The sequence below is a fragment of the Drosophila tropicalis genome, unplaced genomic scaffold (genome assembly GCF_018151085.1).
Source record: "Drosophila tropicalis isolate 14030-0801.00 unplaced genomic scaffold, ASM1815108v1 contig_859, whole genome shotgun sequence".
In the NCBI taxonomy this organism is placed as follows: domain Eukaryota; kingdom Metazoa; phylum Arthropoda; class Insecta; order Diptera; family Drosophilidae; genus Drosophila; species Drosophila tropicalis.
The window spans coordinates 4,448,948-4,468,343 of record NW_027173353.1 but is presented as its reverse complement, the minus strand read 5'-3'; the positions used below and the strand labels follow the sequence as shown (position 1 = coordinate 4,468,343).

General features: G+C 35.1%; 1 protein-coding gene across 2 annotated transcripts; it reads right to left on the bottom strand.

Moving 5' to 3' along the window:
* Positions 1 to 10,601: 10,601 nt before the first annotated feature.
* Fmr1 (synaptic functional regulator FMR1) lies at positions 10,602 to 18,821 on the bottom strand. Of its 2 annotated transcripts, none has more exons than XM_068296106.1 (12): positions 18,502 to 18,821; positions 17,623 to 17,735; positions 17,166 to 17,547; positions 16,117 to 16,166; positions 14,020 to 14,388; positions 13,782 to 13,947; positions 13,645 to 13,712; positions 13,210 to 13,519; positions 13,000 to 13,131; positions 12,417 to 12,945; positions 11,767 to 11,841; positions 10,602 to 11,708 (listed from the first exon to the last, which is right to left on the bottom strand). In XM_068296106.1, exons 3-12 carry the CDS (start codon positions 17,214 to 17,216, stop codon positions 11,335 to 11,337), a joined length of 2,124 nt encoding a protein of 707 aa, XP_068152207.1. In that variant the 5' UTR covers positions 17,217 to 17,547; positions 17,623 to 17,735; positions 18,502 to 18,821; the 3' UTR covers positions 10,602 to 11,334. The 2 variants fall into 2 exon arrangements, with proteins under 2 accessions (XP_068152207.1, XP_068152208.1); XM_068296107.1 differs by having other exon boundaries at positions 13,219 to 13,519; positions 18,502 to 18,820.
* Between the last annotated feature and the right edge of the window lie 575 nt (positions 18,822 to 19,396).

Sequence of the window (19,396 nt, the reverse complement as noted above, 5' to 3'; positions counted from 1 at the left end):
GTGAGTTGTAGTGGGCGTTAAATGCCTGTTATGAGGTCGATATTTCGTCTTGTCTGTCAAACTATGTCTCTTTCACACTCACCCATACACATCGCCAACCATCTCTTTCTATGCAAATTTATATGCATGTGTGTGAGTGTGGGAGGATGACTGAAAAATGCATTTGACACACATTTGTATGTATGTGTATATACATTTTGAAATATTTCATGAGGTTTTTGCTTTTTCGCCTTGCTAAAATTCCCTAAAATGATTCATTGATTCATAGACGTAGGCTCTCCTCCTCTCTTGACTTGCAAACGATTATTTTGGATCTTCTCAAGGCCATTTGCCAGGAGAAATGCTGCAAGGCTCGAATTGTGATGTAAGACATTAAAGAATTTCAATAAGGCAAAGTTTTTCCCTTTAAGCCAATCTAAATGAACCTTTTTTTCTAATACAACTCCAAATACATTCCAAGTGTCTTAGAGATTTCTAACCCTCTTGAACTACGCCTCTGAGCATTGATTTGTTAAACCTGTTTTCATAGTTTAAACTTTTTTCTGAACAAAAATTTATGCAAAAGTCGTTCATCATGCTGAATCAATAAATATTTCTTAACAATCTTCTCTCTTTGGGCCATTTGGAGAAGTTTTAAAATTGACGTAATATGCAAATCGCATAAAACTAAAATTAGTTAAAAGTTATTAAGTGATAAATCTATTAATATGGCAAACATAGAATATCTCAAAAAGTTGTCAATTTCTAAGTAATATTCTAAGTAATCGAAAGATAAATGGATATATATATAAATATTTAGGTACATTCAGTCATTTAACGATACAAAACAAGTTTGTTAGACTCTGAAATGAATTTTTTTTTTTTATATATATAAATTTCACTCATTTATACAGAAATTTGTATTTTATGCGTCTGTGTTTGCAGATTGTATAAATAAAATGCTGTTAGCTTTTGTGGAATTTGTACTTTTAATCAACAGCAACAAAAAAACATACAAATATGTATATATATGAAAAAAGTAAAAAGTTGACGACTGATATCACGGCAGTGAAAAAGTACACAGACAAATATATATACTATGACATCATCAACACCATAATCATCATTATTATATGATGGATCATTAGCCATATGCATATATACAAACTGACAACTATATAGTCAGTTCTTTCAACCAACTTACGCATTTAGGGACAGAAACAAAGACAGCCAGACAAAAGATACATATGTTTTCTATATATTTAGTATATTCATTTACTCAACTGATAAGTAGTGTCTGGTCTTCTAGACTTGTGAATTTTTTGTCTATATTCATATGTGTGTATGAATCACGTGTTTCCTTCTCCAGATAAGCAAAATAGACTAGGCAATAGTTTGGAATGTGCTGCTATTTGTATGACCGACTAATATTTCATTAGATTCTTTGGAAATTTCATATCAATCTGTTCGTTTTTACGTTTTTCCTTGGTTTGTTTGAGGTTTTGAATGGCAACCTTCAGCCCGGGCAGCAAGGTCATAGGTACATATGTATATATACAAATGCACGAGTATGTGCAACTGATGCTGCGGCACTTTCAAATGGAGGTCATGCCACACAGCTTATGTCCTTCTTCTCTGGCATACAACAAGAACAAGAACAAATTGGGTCAGTGTTATGACCTAGTTTACACTGTTATTTGGCTTACGATTTTCCCTACCCTCCCTATGGAGGGTTTCATTAGTTTTTCGACAGTTTTTGCCAACCTCTTGGTAATTACTATAAGGAATAAGGATGTTCGTGTCCTAGTCGCGATTGTGCTTTGGCTATTGATTTAATTTTACTATCTCTCTATGGCATATACACAGCGCATCTAGTATAAGCAACCTACATAACTTTGTAGCTATCAGATATTTGTATGCACACACATACATACATACATACATATACACCCATGCCTAGAGGTAGTAGCCTGGCTGCCGCTGTCATTGCAGTTGGTGAGCTTAGCCAAGAAGCCAAAAATAAAAATTCTCTTTGGCTCAAAGCCAAATGCACACAAAATGTGCACACAATAACATGGCTAAGGGGAGGTGAAGGCGAAACTGGGGGGGGGGGGCGAAAATGAACAGCCTAGTGACTCGGGAGGGAGGACGTCAATGGGACGATTGGTTGTGGTTAGATGCCGCAGGGCCGAAATTAAAAGTGAAATGTTGCCATACCAAAAAAGAAAAATACAAGGATACACATATATGTGTGTATGTATGAGTGTATACCGACCATATATACTTGCTGACATTTATTAGTTGGCCCACAAAATTAAGTCAAAAGTACGCTAAAATATAATTCATATATGATAAATGACAATTGTCAAAGATTCTCAGACAATTTATAGCCAAGTTTCATCTTGTTGTCGTTTCTCTCTTGATTTAAAAATCAATGCTCACTTTTGTGTCGTTTTCTTTCCACTTTTTGCCACTTATTACATCATGTTCATAAGACTTTCTCTCTTACACACACACACACACGACAAAATTACACTTTGGATACTACGATAGACTTGCATGAGGTCTTTCAATTTGGGTCAACCTAAGGCCTCCCGATGGGTTGTTGGTTTGTTAGGTTGATGGCTTCATAGGCTGCTCAATGCCTATCGTTTCAGTTATCCTCGTCCTAGTCATGTCTGTTTAAACTTTAACCAGTTCACCAGTTCAGAAAACTGTGTCAAGCCAACTTTATTTGAAATTAAAATTGTTATTAAACTTGTATTGACACATGACAAACATACATATATTTAACTTGTACAAATTTGAACTTATAAAGTTCTTGAAACTAATGAGAACAGTTTGGGTTTTAAAAAGTTCTTTAACTTCTGTTGAATCAGTTTTTCCCACAAGAAATTTGCCGATTTCGTGTTATCAATAGAATTCCATCAATTCCATGGAATTTCCATATAATGTTGACCGACTTTTTATCTCTCGTTCTCTTTTCAATTCTTGCGATAATTCGCTCTATCCCCTTCATACAGACATGCCATATGCTCTTTGATCGTATGTTTTGGCCTATCACGCCTCAAACGCATGACTCAGTGAAAAATATTTTGTATTCTTGTTTGAAATTTTTTTTTTATGTTTCTTTAATTTTAGATGAAGAAAACAGGGGAACGAAAAGAAATATATACATGTGTACATATATAAATTCAGCGAATTCTACGCAACAATTTGTTAATGCTCGTTCGTCATTAGTTTGGATCCGCCTCAGACCAAGTAGGGTCTGGAGGTAATACACACATATGTACATAGTTGCTAAGCAAAAAATAAAAAACCCAGGGCGACCGCCAATAACATCAGCATACAAAACAAAAAATCATTCATGAAAAGTTGAGCTTAGTTGTTGTTGTTGCTTTTAGATGTTGTCTGCAGATAAAAGGCAAACCCAAAAACCAATTCACATGGCGTATAGAAAGATTACGTATACGCAACGTTGCGTGTGCGTAGATAATACTAGTGCGTAGGGTGTGTATGTAGCTTTCTGTGTTTGTGTGTGTGTGTGTGTGTTTTGTGGTCTAGCTGATCATGCGACATGCTAAACGATCGTCTAGATAGAAATCTTTTGTTCTCTTTGTTAGATCACATTGGCAATTTGTAAAGTAATAACTTGATTCAGTTTGGTTTAGCAACTCTTTCAACTTTCAACTTCATTTCCGTTAGCGACAAGCGAAAACTTCTTTGAGAACTTTTTACGACACTTCTGGCAGAAGGCAAAAGGTTCTTTTACCTAGTTACTTATGTACATAGTGACGGCTTTTATGACCCAGATAAAAGTAAAACGTGTTGGTCAACAAATACAGAGAGCCCGCGAACAGAGGGATAGATAAAAGGGGACAGGGAGCAGGGTAAATAGAATGGTGCTAATGAAAAATGTTCAGCATTTGCCTAATGAAATTATAACAGACACACTCTAAGTGCCCGCTCTGCTATGAGTTTGGAGTGGAGCTTAAGTTATGGAATTGGTAGTCAACCTTTTCTTTCTTTCTCAATTTTTACGTTTTTTTTTTTTTTTTTCTAGTTTAGTTTAGTTTAGAAATTTCTGTTACGATTGCCACATCGAGCATATAACCCCATTTAACTCTTCATAAAAATAACAAAATGAAAAATGAATGGAAATGAAAAGAAGAAAAGCACATGGAATACAATTTTGTTGCCACTGCTGTTGTCGTTGTTGTTGTTGTAGAGTTTATATGTTTTTTTAGTTTTCTAGTTAACGCTTTTTAAGCTCATGAGCTAGCTTTTTTTTCTATTTTCTATGTTTTTTTTTTTTGTGTATATGTATGTAACTATATTGATACACCTCTAAACACGCACATGAAAAGAGAAAGAGAGAGAGAGACGACCATAAGCAACTGACATAAATGAACATTAATTTATTTAATTGCCCCACTGCCGCTCTTGTTATTGTAATAGTTTATTATATTTTTCGAAAATTAGAACACCGCTCACACACACACAAACGGCACGCGATTAAATGCCATATTCGAGAGTTTCATAAGTCTACCAAAAGAAAAATAAACTTAAAACCGACTGACAAATTACATTCACATTATAACTAACCAATTGGAGCACAATGCACTAGCTAGTCTAGCCTTTCTAATCAAAAATTGTGTCGAATTAGCTGATGGAGCATTAATCACACCCCAAAAAAAAAAAGCTCAACAACATTACTTTTGGATGATAGGAAATGAATTTTTAAGTTCGAATTGGTTTAATAGATCTCACATCAACTTTCTCTAACAAAACACTTTTTATTTTGTGTTATTATGGTTGAATGTTTTGGTTCGTCTTCTACTTCGATAGGATATCAAGAAAAAAGAGTTGTCAAACTAAATTTGAGTTTCCATCAACTTTTTAAAAGTATATTCAATTTGAATTTTGTATCTCTTCATGTGGAAATTGTTTCAATTTGGTGTCATTGATTGCTTTTTGACCGGTCTTAATAATCGGTTATTCTCTCAATGTTGCGGAAAGTGTTGTTGGCCTCGTTTACCAAATTAAAAGCGTATTTCAATGCATTTTGCCTTTTTATATATATATTGTATATATTTTGTCTGTTTTGTGTTTATGGGCCGCACCTCATAGCAAAAAAAAGCAGCCATGCAAGTCGAAATTGAAGGTTAGATTTGGTTGAGCCTATTTTCCAGATACATAGGTACATATCTATGTATATATCGTATCGGGGGTTCTGTCTTGCTCTAAAAACCACATACAAAACAAGAAGCCAAGTTCCAATGAACATTGTTTTTCTTGAATTCTCTGTGGAATCGTAAATATGTACTTTTATGGGGAAGTTATCAGTTTATAATCCTGTGCTTATCTTATCTAGCATTTGGCCAACGTTGACTTGGCATTTGTATTTGGGGTTAATAATCGGGTGCGTCGAAAAGTGCCTTATGGAGCTTGATTGATGACAATTGGAGGGGGTGGAGGGGCCAAACGCAAGACGTAGATAAAGACGAGGCATAAAGAAAACTTGCGCCTGACATGAATGCGACATACAAACGACTTTTATAACCAATCATCGATCGCTGATCACTGATCACTAAATATCAATCGTTTCACATCGACCTAGTTTTTCACCCCAAAGTTATAATTTGTCTAATTCTTATCACTAAAGCGACGTTGCGCACCTGCTTCTTCTTCTGGTTCACCTGGCACCAGCAATTGAAAGGGGGGTAGAGAGAGAGAGAGAGAGAGAGATATGTGTGGCAACCAGTTCATTGTACTTGTTGCATGTATATTTCCATTTCTGTTTGATATTTCCTACATTTGCCTTGTTGTTGTTGTTCTTCTTCTTCCACTTCTTCTTCTTTCTGTTGTATTTTCTTTTCTGTTCGGTTTTTTATTTTGTTTTGCAACCAACAATAATGAAATACAAAAATAGCCTGGCCAACAAACTACTGCCGCCTGCCACTTGCCAACTTGCCACGCCCACACAACTAGCTGACACGCCGCCTACGCGTCCAACGAACAAAAGAAAACTTAAACAAAAATAAAAAACAAAAAAGTTTAATAAAAAAAATCGATCTATATTTACATAGTTCCTTCAGTTTCGAGTTTAAGAGCAAGCATCCTTTTTGAAGGTTTTGGGCTGCGTGTCAGGAGTGCATTTGCACTGAAAATTTCTAAAAGCTTGTAAATGCACTATCTGGTACGACATTCCAGAACGTACAATCTTCTCGTATGCAAGAAAATGCTGAATAACATAAATAACATGAATCAATCGATCAATAATAAACCTCTATATATATATACATATGTACATGGGTCCATATATATTTAGAGACATGTACTCAAAACATAATGATATGCAATTTTTACGTGTTTAATGTGATTAGTTCTCAACAAAAACTGATTTCAATAATTAAAAACCCTTTAAGTTTAAGTAAGCTAATTCTAAGTTGTATATTGTAACCAAAGAACTTGAATCAAATAAAGAGAAACATATGAATAATAATAATGACAAAAAAAATATATATATTATCAATTTTATAATAATCTATCTGTGGTTTTATTTACACACTTTATCTCAAAGTTCTGGCCCAGCTAAAGGGGAACTTTTGACCTATATTTTCGTTAACTTTCTTAAGAAAGTTCGGGATGGAAAACAATAGAAGGACTAATCTTGTTGGGTATGGAATTCTGGGAGATTAGCTATTAAAATCTTTCATACAATTAATTTCGTTCAGAAATTCACAATTTCTTTACATATTAAAGACGATCCTACGATTACAACAGAAAAAATAACAAAATTTTAATTCTAGTTTTGATCTTTCAAGAATATAAGAAGCAGAATATTTTAGATACCATTCCTAAATCCTTGAAGTTCTAAAGTTTTGTATAGAATCCGATATTGAAAATATCGCCCAATAACAGTCGAAACAGAAATAGAAATTAGCTCTTAATTTATGAAGAAAATCATTCCGATCTTAAAAGTTCTCTATAGATTTTAGGTTGCTAATTTGATCCACAAATTTAAAGAGTTTCACAAAGATCAAGTTTAAATATATCGATATGTCTGGACCAAAATGGAAAGACTTTAACTAACCCTCCAAGACTTAAGAGTTCCTAGATGGAAATATCGATATTTTATTTGATCATTAATTATTTCCAATTGTTGAATCATTTACTAAATTAATTAAAGTTTAAAATTTATTTCCTATAATGTTCAACATTTAATTTATATTATTTGTTAAACTCGTTAGGCCTGCTTAATATAACCGATCGAGTTCTACCAGATTAAAGTATTTGTTAAAGCGGAAATGAAAAATAAATACCGAATAGTAAATAATTTTAATGTTTTAAGATTTTACTCCGGTTGTTTAATGATCTAGACTACATTTTATTTTTTAAATGTGCCCGCCATGCCAAAATGAGCAGTTCGACTGAACCTTAGGACTTCCGGCTCACTTTTTACTGAGACCTTGGCACATCCGGCTCACTTTTCGTTAAAAAAAAGTAGATGGCGCCACTGAAAACGTAACGATTTTATTTAAAATCTATTTTAAATAGCCTGAAAATTACTTTAATATCTAATAATTTATGTCCATTTCAGATGAAAAACAAAAAGTACAAAAATCAACAATGAAAAAGGTAAATTGCAACACATTTTTTTTCCCCTTGAGCATTTAAAATTAAAATTGCTGAAATTTAATGTTTAGTTTTGTGCGGTTTTCTAGAGCAAAGAATTGATTAAACATTCCATTGGCTATGCGCTTTGGCAGTGTGGTTAGCTGGTTGTGTAGCCAATTGAATTGCCAAAACAATAAACCACAGCCACTATCTTCACTGCCGCCGCGACAGGCCATGACAACAATCGGAACAAGCGACAAAATCCAGGTCATAAATGGAGATTAAAGTAAACCTAAGAAAAATATACTTTTGATAGTTAAAATGAGTCTCTTACCAAATAATAGGCATTTAAACCAATTCCAATTAATGATTCACTCTAAATAAATTAAATTTAATCAAGTGCAAGTAAACAAAGCTATTTAATCAGTGGTTCATTTAACCAAGAAGCCAATTAAGTGATAAAGGAAACAACTAAATTTACTTACTACGTTTAAGATCAAATTGATCAGTTGCATGTCTTTTTAATCTGATGTCAAGAATAACTAACTATAGAATTAATTGAAATTCCCAAGTGAAATTAATAACCTTTACTAACCAAATCCCCAGTGGAGTTAATAAATAACTAACCAAATCTTTGATGCATTCATAAATAATTCTACTTACACTTAAGAGTTGCGTCAAACCGGTCTCACACTGACATTAACCTTAATTGAAAGCGGTTTCAGTATGTGACCGGCCTTTTTACATGACTCTTTCAGCATTTAACACCAAAAAAAGCTGACTACCACCGATTTTCAAAATATCCAATCTAACAAGTAACTAAATCTAAGCTAAAGTTTGAAACTATAAACCCAATCTAGTCATCAGTGGCCGTCTTGATGGTAAGCAAAAACTTGTGGATAGAACCCTATACAGAAATTTAATTTATTATCTTTTCCTTATAACATTTGGAAATTTCAGGGTCTAATTAACATTATCTGGATGTCTATGTAGTTAAAATTCAGCCCTTGAGGAATGAAACAAAATATTGAATTAATAAATGCATTTTAACAAACATTTTTAAAAACTTAAAAGGTTTCTTTCTCTCCCGTTCTTAAAGGAAATTCAAGTATTCATTACATATGTACTTCCGAAGTCGGCAGGACTCAGGATTTATCAGTTGCCTGGATCAAAGAAGAATCTCTGCAAATCTGTAGTTCCAATTAAACAAGAACACATTGAAATAAGTAATCTATTGCCGAGTGGAGTCTTAAGTTGAAAACGTACAATCAATGGACATAATGAACCACACAGCTAATGGAAGATTCAACCCTGTAAATGAAAACACGACTTGAACGGAAATTGCTCTGGATCTAAATATAAGAGAAATTGAAAAGGACTATTAAAAATGTGATTCCAGAATGAGTCACGTATGATTAATCGATAAAACTATTCATTTATGATTAAAAAAATAACTCAGAGAAGTAAAATCCGATTAAATGAAGGTGTAACTCAACAGAGAGTGCTTGGCCAGAAACGATGCCAATTATTACTAATTAATAATTAGCAGATTCGTTTGCGATAAGAAATTCTAAGGCTAATGCTAAAGCTGGGCGGAAAATAAAAATAGAATTCCTTAATTTAGCAAATAAAATATCAAAAGAGGTTTTGTATTTTTTTTTAAGTTTTTTGTTTCCGTTTTTCTTGTTTCTTTTGTTTTTGTTTTATGTATACATATAAATTTTAAATTAATAAAATTTACTTGCTATAATTCTATTCTTTATAAGTTCATCTTCATATAAATAATAATTTTAAATCGCACATTGTTTTCCATTTTTTGTTTTACTCATTTAAATTTATATATTATGTTTTAATTTGAATTACTCAACATTATTTTATCGTTAACCCTTTTTTTCTTTTTCTTTTGTTTTCTTTAATAGATTTTATGTATAATGTTAAAAGGTGTTTATTTATATTTATTTTTTGTTTTTGCGTTTCCTACAATTTATTGACACTGTTCTTCAATTGAATGAGAAGATTCCTTTTTTTTTTGTTTTAAGTTGGTTGATTATCGTTTTATTTTGTTGGTGTTTTTGAACGGTTTTTGCTGCATTTTTGTTTTTTTGTAAACTTTTCTTTTGTATTATTACAATATATATGTATACAAACAAATATATATTTTTTTGTTATATTATGCGCTTGGTGTTTTTGAACTAATTTAAATTATTTTAAGTTTTCTATTATATTTGCATTCTGTTACTGATGTTCTTGTTGTTGTTGTTGCTGCTGAAGGCTGTGGCATTATTTTTTTTTATTTTTTTAATGTTTTTTTTTTTTGTTTCTTTGTAATTTTTTAAATAATTTAAGAGTATTTAATAGAAGATACTAATGTTAGTATACGCATGATTTTTACTCGCATAGTTTTTTATTGGGTGTGGTGGGGGGGAGGGCGCAAAAGCAAAAGTGAGAAACAAAAATGAAATATTTGTATTTGCCAGAAATGGATGTGTTTAAATGTGTGGGTGTGTGTGTGTTCGAGCGAGCCTGTTTGATGTGTGTGTGTGTGTGTGTGTGTGATGAGTTAATAATAGTAATAAATACAACATTATACAAAATAAGAGAGGATTTTCCATGTAAATCAAACAAGTTTTTTTTTCGATTTTCTTGTTGCATTTTCCTTTGGCTACTTTTCATTTTCACTTTGCGGCCAAGGAAACTAAACATTTAATAATACAAAAAAAGTAGATTTTAATAAAAATATTAATTAATATATATAATATATATATATAAAAAAAACTGTCTCGACACTTGCATAGTTTGCACGAATTATACACAAAACAAACTAAACTAATCAAAAATTCGTTCATTTATAAAAAAAAAATAAACAAAAATCAAGACCAATAAAGAAAAAAGCAATTATATTGTAATTTTCCTATTCTTCTGTTTGTTCTAAAGTATTTAGAAGCCAAAAAAGGTTTATGAAAGGTTTTAGGTTTTGGATAAATTTGTTAACACATTTGAAATTGTTATTCGCTTCTTGTTCTGTTCTTGTTTTTTTTTGAGGCAAATAATTGCATTTTAATTAAATTTTATACATAATTTTATTTTGATTGTTATTGAAGTGTATGTGTTGATGTACTCGATGTAAGCATATTAAAAGCCTAGGCACAGGCATATATATATAAATAAGGAGGAGGATGTGTTTTCCAATTCCTTTTTGTGTATAATTCGAACGGTCTATCTGTCTCTGTATGTGTGTGTTTGTATATATATTTATATATGAGTGTTTGAGTATGTAGTGTGTATGTGTGTGTGTGTGTTGTTATTGTATGCTTTTACAGTTATTACATATTTCATGTATATTTTTTTATATATTTTTGCGGCTTTCTCTTCTTTTTTGTTTTTAGTTACTGAAATAGTTAATCCAACAATTTGTTTGTTTTGAATGCTGCCGATTCTTCTCTTTTTTGCTGTTGTTGTTGGTGTTACGTTCTTTCATTGATTTTTTTGTGTTATTTTTGTGGTTTTTTTTTTTTTTTTGTTTGTTGTAATGTGGCGGGGCGATATTTAACGATATTAACATTAAAATTTACGTTTGCCTGCTTCAGTTTTGTTTCATTTGTTTGTTTGTTGCAGTGTTGCAAGCAAACTAATTTCTGTTTTTGTTTCTCTCGGGTGTTGTTGTTGATGCTGTCGGTCGAACAATGTTTTCGTGTTGTTGTGTTTAGTTGCATTAATTGCTGTTGCTGCTGGTGTTTAGGAAGTGCCATTGACCAGACCCTCCTTTTTGATGTTCTCCGTCAGCTGCTGCTGCTGACCCGACTGCTGATCTGTGTGGTTGTTGCTACGATTCTTGTTATTGCGTCGCGGTTTCGACTGCTGTTGCGGCGCCTGCTGCTGCTGTGGCAGGGGTGGCGGCTGTTGCAGCTGTTGTGGCCCCGACTGTTGTTGCTGTGGTTTCTCACTATTGCGAACCGCATCCTTTGATTTAATTGCACCGCCAGCATTGTTCGCATTGCCGCTATTCTGTTTTTGGATATCGGTGGCATTCTGTGACGTCTTATTTGTTTGCGCCGGCGGCTGTGGCTGCTGCTGTTGTTGCTTGTTATTATTTAGCAACGCACCATTTGCTAATTAATTTAAATTTAATTAAAATAGGTCCACTTTTGTTGAAATCTTAAAGCTTACTGTTATTGGTGACTCCGTTGTTCTTTTGCCTTCTACGCCTTCTCGAACTGCCCTCGTACGAAGAGTTGCTATCCGCTGTGTTAAAATTAAAAAGTAAGAGAGTTGAATACCTCAATAATTAACTAACTATAATGTGATTAAGTAATCTCCCTTTCTAACTACTTCTGGCTGAATCTGCTGCCTCGCATCTGACTAATAAACAGAGATGTATTGAGTTCGAATTCGGTAAATATTTGGCTAAATGTTCCATAGTTAAATTTTAATAACACTTTTAGGATACTTCTGTTGTCGAAATATTAGCATTGTCAATAAAGGTAAGCATTAGATGGTTTCATCTGCCAATTTTGGCAAAGGAGATTGCGGAGGGCAACAATTTGCCAAAGCCATAAAACTATTATTACAACCAAATAAGTAGAATAAAGTTCTAATTATAATTAAGATAAGTAGTAAAAATGTATAGCCTTTGGAGATTTCAATAAAAAGAAATACAAAAAAATTTCAAACCGTTAAATTTAGTATGAAATAAATTGATTTTGTTTGACTTATCCCTTTTTCTATCTGCCAGTACTCCTTAAGTATCACAAACTATGACCAACAAAATGTCTTTCACTTGGTGGTAAGTATTGAAATTCTTAATTCCTTTCACTTACCTCTTTCCACACTGCTCACTTCACGCGTTTCCCGCATATCCTCATTGTGATTAAGGTGCTGATAGTCCCTGCCATTTTGTTGATCATTGCGTGGAGGTCGACGATTTGAGCCACCGCGTCTGTTGTTGCCACCACCACCTCCATTTCCTCCACCGCCGCCGTTGCCACCGCGATAGTTTCCAACACCGTCGCCGCCACTTCCACGATCACTGTAGCCACGCTGCTGATCGCGCTGATGATCGCCGCGGGAATTGTAGTCATCGTCATCGCGTCGATTGTTTTGATAACGCTGATTTAGACCATTTCCACCGCCACCACCACCACCGCCGCCACCACCACCACGTCCACGACGACCGCGCTGAGCACCGCCACCGCCACGCATAGAGCGAACTGACTCAATGTCGCTGCTGTAGCCGCGCTCAGAACGTCGCGAGACGGGGAAGTTTTGTGTGGAGCCCATTGAGGATTCTTGTATGGCTCGCAGTTGCTGATCGATTTCCAATTTCTCTTGGCGCAGCTTTTCCACTTCCTGGGAGAAACCGAAATTAGTTGAGATTTCTCTTAAGACACCATTATAGCTCACCTTTAGATGGGACAAATGGTATTCCAGCAGCACTTTGGCATTCGCAATGCTCTCAACAGTGCCAATGAACACAAACGGTACATGCGCCAACTCACGCGGTATATTCTGGTCTTGTTCATCATCGCCAGCGATCTGTTGCGTTGATTGGAAATTAAAAAAAATATACATATATACATAAGGAAATATTTTCCTTGAGCGCACAATACTCACAGCACTCACCTTGATTCGAAAGACACCGCTTTTGTCGACAATTTCCTGTATAATGCGACCATTCTTGCCAATCACTTTTCCCACCAATTCACGTGGCACTTGAAAGAACTCCTCGGCATATTCAAGCATTGCGCGTGCACTTTGCACTGATTCTTCAGTTTCGCCGCTAATTTTAAATGTGCATGATTTCTCCTCCAGCTCGATATTGGTGACGCCGACCAGCGTGCGTGCAGCTTGTATATTCGAGCCATGCGAACCAATTGCCAGACCCATGAGATCTTCGCGTACGCGAAATTCCTCAACATAGTTCCTACACAGATAACGAGAGAGAGTATTTAGTTATTCAAATTGTAATGTAATTTTATCACGTCTAATCATAATACTAGGTTTTTTTAGTAGAGTAGAGTAGCTACCATTTGAGGCTTTTCCACTTACCCACGATTCATTAGTTTGGTCGTTTCGAGCTGACGCGCAGCTTCTTCAGTCCTTTTCAAGAGCATAACCTGAAATTTCGAATGACAAACTTCTGTTATTTTGACACTGATTCCGTTAAGAATGACAAATTGATATACCTTTTGTGATAGATTACGAAAATGCATATCCTTGAGCATACTGGCACGTTTCTGAGTGTGCTCCCATTTGGAAATTACAATCAGGGCATCCAGATCGCGACTATAGTTACAAACACCCGCATCAATTCTGTGCTGAAATTCCGTATGTATTCCATCCTTTTGGGCTCTAAAGGACAAAATAAATGCACGAAGTGAAATGACTCTGCAAATTATTTATTTATCCAAGTGTCCAACTCACTCTTCACGCAATTCTTCGGGCACAGGCAGCGTAAACTGATAGAACGACTTCGGTGTTATTGGCGGATTCGGATTTTTGGCTCTCAATCTGCCCAGTTCACAGATTTCAGTATAGGGTGTCTCGAAACCAGTATAGGCCACCGCACAGATATCAGCTTTGAGCATTTTGATAACGGCCACCCACCAGCCGCAGGTTTCGCGCTCATTTGTGCGCGTAAATACCTCAACTTCCATGCCCTCCTCAAAATTGGGTGCTCCAGCTGGCGTTGAACCCGATGGTGATGCTCCTCCCGCCGCTGACGACGCCTCGACAGATCCTTTGGGTGGCAGGCGTACATTGATAAACGGATATTTCAAAACCTCGGGCACACTGCAATATATAACAAACAATGCAATACAATCAAAATGTTTGCTATATTGTAGAAAAAACAAATCTACCGACAGGTGTTTGCCAAAAAAACAATTGCAACTTCTTCTGCTATTGCTGCTTCTACTGAGGCATCTTACATTTGGCTAAATGCCAAGCAAACAAACAACAACAAGTGTGGGGGTGCCGCACAGTGTCCGCGGCATAAGACACAAATCGGAAATGCCATATAGACACACACAAACACACACATACATATTTAAAGAAAGAGAGAGAGGGAGTATAACCAAACACAGTGGACACACATACAGGATGGTCCAACTAATTTTAGACTCAGCTGCCGCTTAGCTCAACTCAAAGAAGAATCTCTAGCATACACATATGAGACATTGTGCCCCCTCTTCACGCCACACCAACAACCATTGGGGATAGAATACCAAATTAAATGAGACCAAAACCAAAACACTAAAAACTTTCGTTCCAAAAATGTCACAAAAATGCAGCAGGCCACAAAACAGCCAAAAGACCACCACCAAAATGAAGAAACTATCTACAAGAAGAATAAAATTAAAATTTTTCTATATTGAACTCATCGAATATTGTATACTTTTCTTTTTTTAGTTTTTTTGTCGAATTGGAAATAATTTGTAATTAAATTTCACTTGATTTAATGAAAATAAATTAATAATAATATCCAGTAAATCTTCTATAAAGATCATTGTTCTTTATCGTTCATGACATCTATCATCAATGCTAAAAATAAGTTATATATGTAAAATACTATACTTTTTACGACATTTAATTTTTTTTTTTTTTTATTGTGGCAGCAATTAAGACCAAACGTCTGATAATTAAAAAATACTAAAATAGCCTGCAACTTTGTCAAACTTGAACTGAATACTAATCAATATTCGAAAAACTATTCAATCTATTGACATCAGTTGCAAATTGATTGAACCAATTGACATGGCCATTTTGAAAAATTGGGAATGAAATGTTTTCTCATTTAGTATTTAAAAATAGTTTCCTTGGATGCTGACCAAGATGGCTAAATGCTGTTGTTGTTGTTGCCGCTGCTGCTACTGCTGCTTAGTGGCATTTGTCGTTCGCACTTGACAGCGCTTTGGCAGGAGCTGGCTACCCCTTGCCCCTCTCCACCGTTAGATAAAAAGAAAAAGCGAAAAGTGTGAAAGAGAGAGTCCGTCAGAAGCATATGTACACAGTTATTGGCTTTGAAAAGCTGTCAGGGTGGAGTGCGACAAGACACTATGTCGTCTTTGGTCAGTGAATCGTCAGTCAGTTAGCTGTTTTGCCTACATATGACGCCACCAAATAGGAGATATGTTAGTGCAGCAGCAGCAGAGAATTTTAACAAATTGCGCCAAATTAACGATAGACAGGCAGACAGAAAGACACACAGACAGACGACAGTCGAGAGCAGAGGCAAAGCATTAATGATGCGTGCCCAGCATCTCTAATTTCTAATTTTGATGCCAAAAAGCAAGAAACAAAAAACGACGAGTCGTCGGCATTTGAGACGTCACTAGGCATACCGAGATTATATTAATTGTTGCAAATTAGTTGGAAAATATGTATACAAAACACTTTACATGTTTTACTTTAAATCAAATTCGCACGTTTTTCCCTTATTCTTATTCTTTTAGCTTTTTTAATTTGTGTGTGTGTGTTTGTGTCTGCTGTTTTGTTTGTTTGTCCCGATAGATAACTTACCCGTCCACATCCACAAAGATGCCATCATCACCGACAGCTGTCACCTGGCCCTGTTGTCGTCGTTGCGGAAGGTGCAGAGCAGAGACCAACCATCACAGAGGGGAAAACGATGGAGAGAGCGAGCGGGGAGAAAATAGAGAAAGAAAGAGAGAAAAATGTGTGTCATTAATGTTGTATGCCTTATAATATTCTTCTTTTTAGCTACATATGTATATATAATTTATTTATTTTTATGATCATTCTAAAAAAAAATAAAAAATAGTAAAAAGAAAACAAAAAAAAAATGGCTCAGAAATTGAGAAATGCATGCAGCAAATGGGATGGGGGACAGACAAGCTATTGAAACCTTATCTAAAAGAAAAACAAATAATTATACGCTATTCAAGCTGATTCATCTGAAAAACATCAATGGAGCAGAGTGTGTTTCGCGAAGTGTCTTAACCCCTCCAACCCCATCACAAATAGCGATCGCCTTAAATTGCAAAAATCATTGAATGTCAACTTGATGCTTATGATATTCTACTTTTAAACAGAGGATGCGTTTCCTGGCGAAACGAAGAAATAAATCTATAGTATTATATAACCGACTACTAGTTAAAGAATGTTAATACAAATACATTATAAAATATGACAATCAAAGCAGTTGTAGATATATGTATGATTCGACATTTCAATTTAAAAATCACTTCTACGGCATAAATCTCAGCGCAATATTTATTGAAATAAAATTGTTTTTACCCGAAAAAGGGGAATCACCTAACCATGACATAAAATGAAGCTAAAAACTGACCAAAGCTACTGACTTTGAGAGTGCTTCTGCTGCTGCCGATGCACCCACACGTACAAGATTGACAGCGCAGTTGCAGCGACGCAGCCCTCTACGCGTGTCTGTGTTTGTGTGTGTGGATGATGTCGAGACTCCACTCAACAAAATGCTGCAGTTATTTATAGAAGAAATAAAGCTAAAATTCACGAAATTAGAACCTGGGGCGGCAGGCAGACAGACAGACAGTAAGACAACGACGCCAATCGCCCGCCCGCCCTCATACCTTATAGTAGGCGCCATTATCAAGTCTAACTTCGACCAACAAATCGTCCATAATGTCCAATGTGCTGGTAAATGTTATCCACTTGATTGATCAGATGAAGCTATTGCAGTTGCAATTCTTGATGTTGTTATGGTTGTGGGCCCCCGCCTGCTTCTTGGACCTTAGCCGCCGCACACTCGTCTCCTGCCGCGTGCTCGTCCTCCTCCTGTGCTTCGTCGTTGTGGGGTATGGTCGTTATCCTTCAAAAGTGTTGTCCAAACAAGCCAAATGCAGTTGAAAGAAAGTTTGCTTTGATTCTCTATAAAATTCACTTTTTCCGTTTTCTAGTTTTCAATATATATTTTTATATATGATGATTGATTGTTGTTGTTGTTGATTTTGCCTTTGGGAATGTGAAAATGATTAGATAAGCTATTGTTTTTTTTTTTTGAAAATTTTTAAAAACTTTTATACTCACAAAATTGAAATAAAGTGAAGTTTTCTCCTGAAGTTAGCCTTGGGTGAAATTCCTTTCGCTGCTGCTGATGCTGCTGCTGCTTACTTTGTAATCAGTCTTTTTGCTTGCTGTTCCTGTCAAGAAGTTGTGAGAAGAAAAATAAATAAATTAATATTTTTTATGTTCTATATTGACAGACAAGAAGAAGAATTCAAATATCAGTTTGAAGTTATTTTGGGCATAAATAAAAAAAAACACACACACACACATATATAAAACGCAGCAGCAACAGCGACGTTTACGTCAGCTGAGGCAGTGACAGCACCGGCTTCTTCTTCTTCTCAATTTTTGTCTTTCTTTCGTATGCCTTGCGAGCAGCGCTCTCTCTTACACACACACACAGGCACAAAAAAAGCAGCGGCCGCCGAAATGTTTTATTCGTTCGTTCACACTGCTGAGCACGCTTTTCCAATAAGAATTCCTCACACACACACACACACAAGCATACTCTGCCGCACCGTCTTACACACATACATACAAACACCCATGATCTGTGTGACAGGCACATGCCGTAGTTTTTTTTTACATATTAAATGTACACACACATTAAAACCATACGTTTTTAAACATATGTAATTCCTATATTAGTTATCCAAATGGATAAATAAGTGATTTGAATTTGAATCGTTTATTATAATTCGTGCCGTAGCCCTTTTTCTTCTTTCAGCTGCACACATATTCAAATTCGCCGCAGTCGCTGCCGCTGCCGGCGCTGCCGCTTTGCAAATTTCATTTTTCTTTTTCGTTTTTTTTTTCGGTTCTTTTCCGAAGATTTTGTGATTTTGGGAACCCATTTTACAACTGCAATAGATGAAATTTTGCAAATATTATTTAACTTACGGCTAACCGGCACTTGACTCCTTGCTCTGATGCACGCAAATCCTTTTAAAATTGGCAATAAACTTTTAGAAAATAAAAATATATCTCGCTCGCAGTGCTGCTTCGATTTGGTTTTCTCGCCGCAGTTTTTTTTTGCCGTAAATGTTTGCCCTCTCGCCGTAAATTTTTGCCGGCGATGACACTCGATAATTGGTTTAATTTAATAATTTTTGTCTTTTTGCTAATAGTGCGATTGCCAAATGCACAGAACGGTAAAAAAAAAAAACAAACAATAAAATTTAACGTATAAAACAAATAACTGAAATAATTCACCGACTAATAGAAAACATTTGACCGGCCGACTGAGATTGAAATATTTGCACTACGACTATTTTCAATTTATTAACAAATTTCATTCCGAACTTTGGTTTTGTTTTTGAATTTATTGAAATTAGGGTTTCTAGAACAATGTAATTTTTAATTTAATGGTTACCTCTAAACAAAATGCTTTAAATAGTCAATTTGTCGATTTGTCAATTTTTTCATGATCTATCGATTACTTTTGACTCGCTATCGATTATTTTTCGATACAAATGAGAACTAATCGATAAAATTCAGGCTGGCTACGTGGCGCCAGTGAGCAAACATTTTAAATTTACCCGCCAAGATTTATTAAATAACGTAAAATTCAATTTAACATCAATTGATGATTGCTCACTTTGCTGTCCGGCAGCCATTCATTTAATTAATTAAATTGTACCATCGATTAGCAAATCAAATCGAAATCACATGTTTATTGCTTTTCAATTGGTGTCTGATTGCCGTTCAATTTTAATTCGCAAAACATTTTGTCTGTCACACGCTGTTTATTTAAATTCTACTCTGGCCCTATTTGTCGCTTAATGTAATTGTAATA

Bases quoted from the DNA above. Each gene is read 5' to 3' on its own strand.
- Fmr1 (XM_068296106.1), bottom strand. From the start codon at position 17,216: ATGGACGATTTGTTGGTCGAAGTTAGACTTGATAATGGCGCCTACTAT. The intron at 16,167-17,165 runs GTATGAGGGCGG...CGACGACAACAG, and splicing joins ATAATGGCGCCTACTATAAG to GGCCAGGTGACAGCTGTCGG. The intron at 13,132-13,209 runs GTGAGTATTGTG...TCAACGCAACAG, and splicing joins TTCGAATCAAGGTGAGTGCT to ATCGCTGGCGATGATGAACA.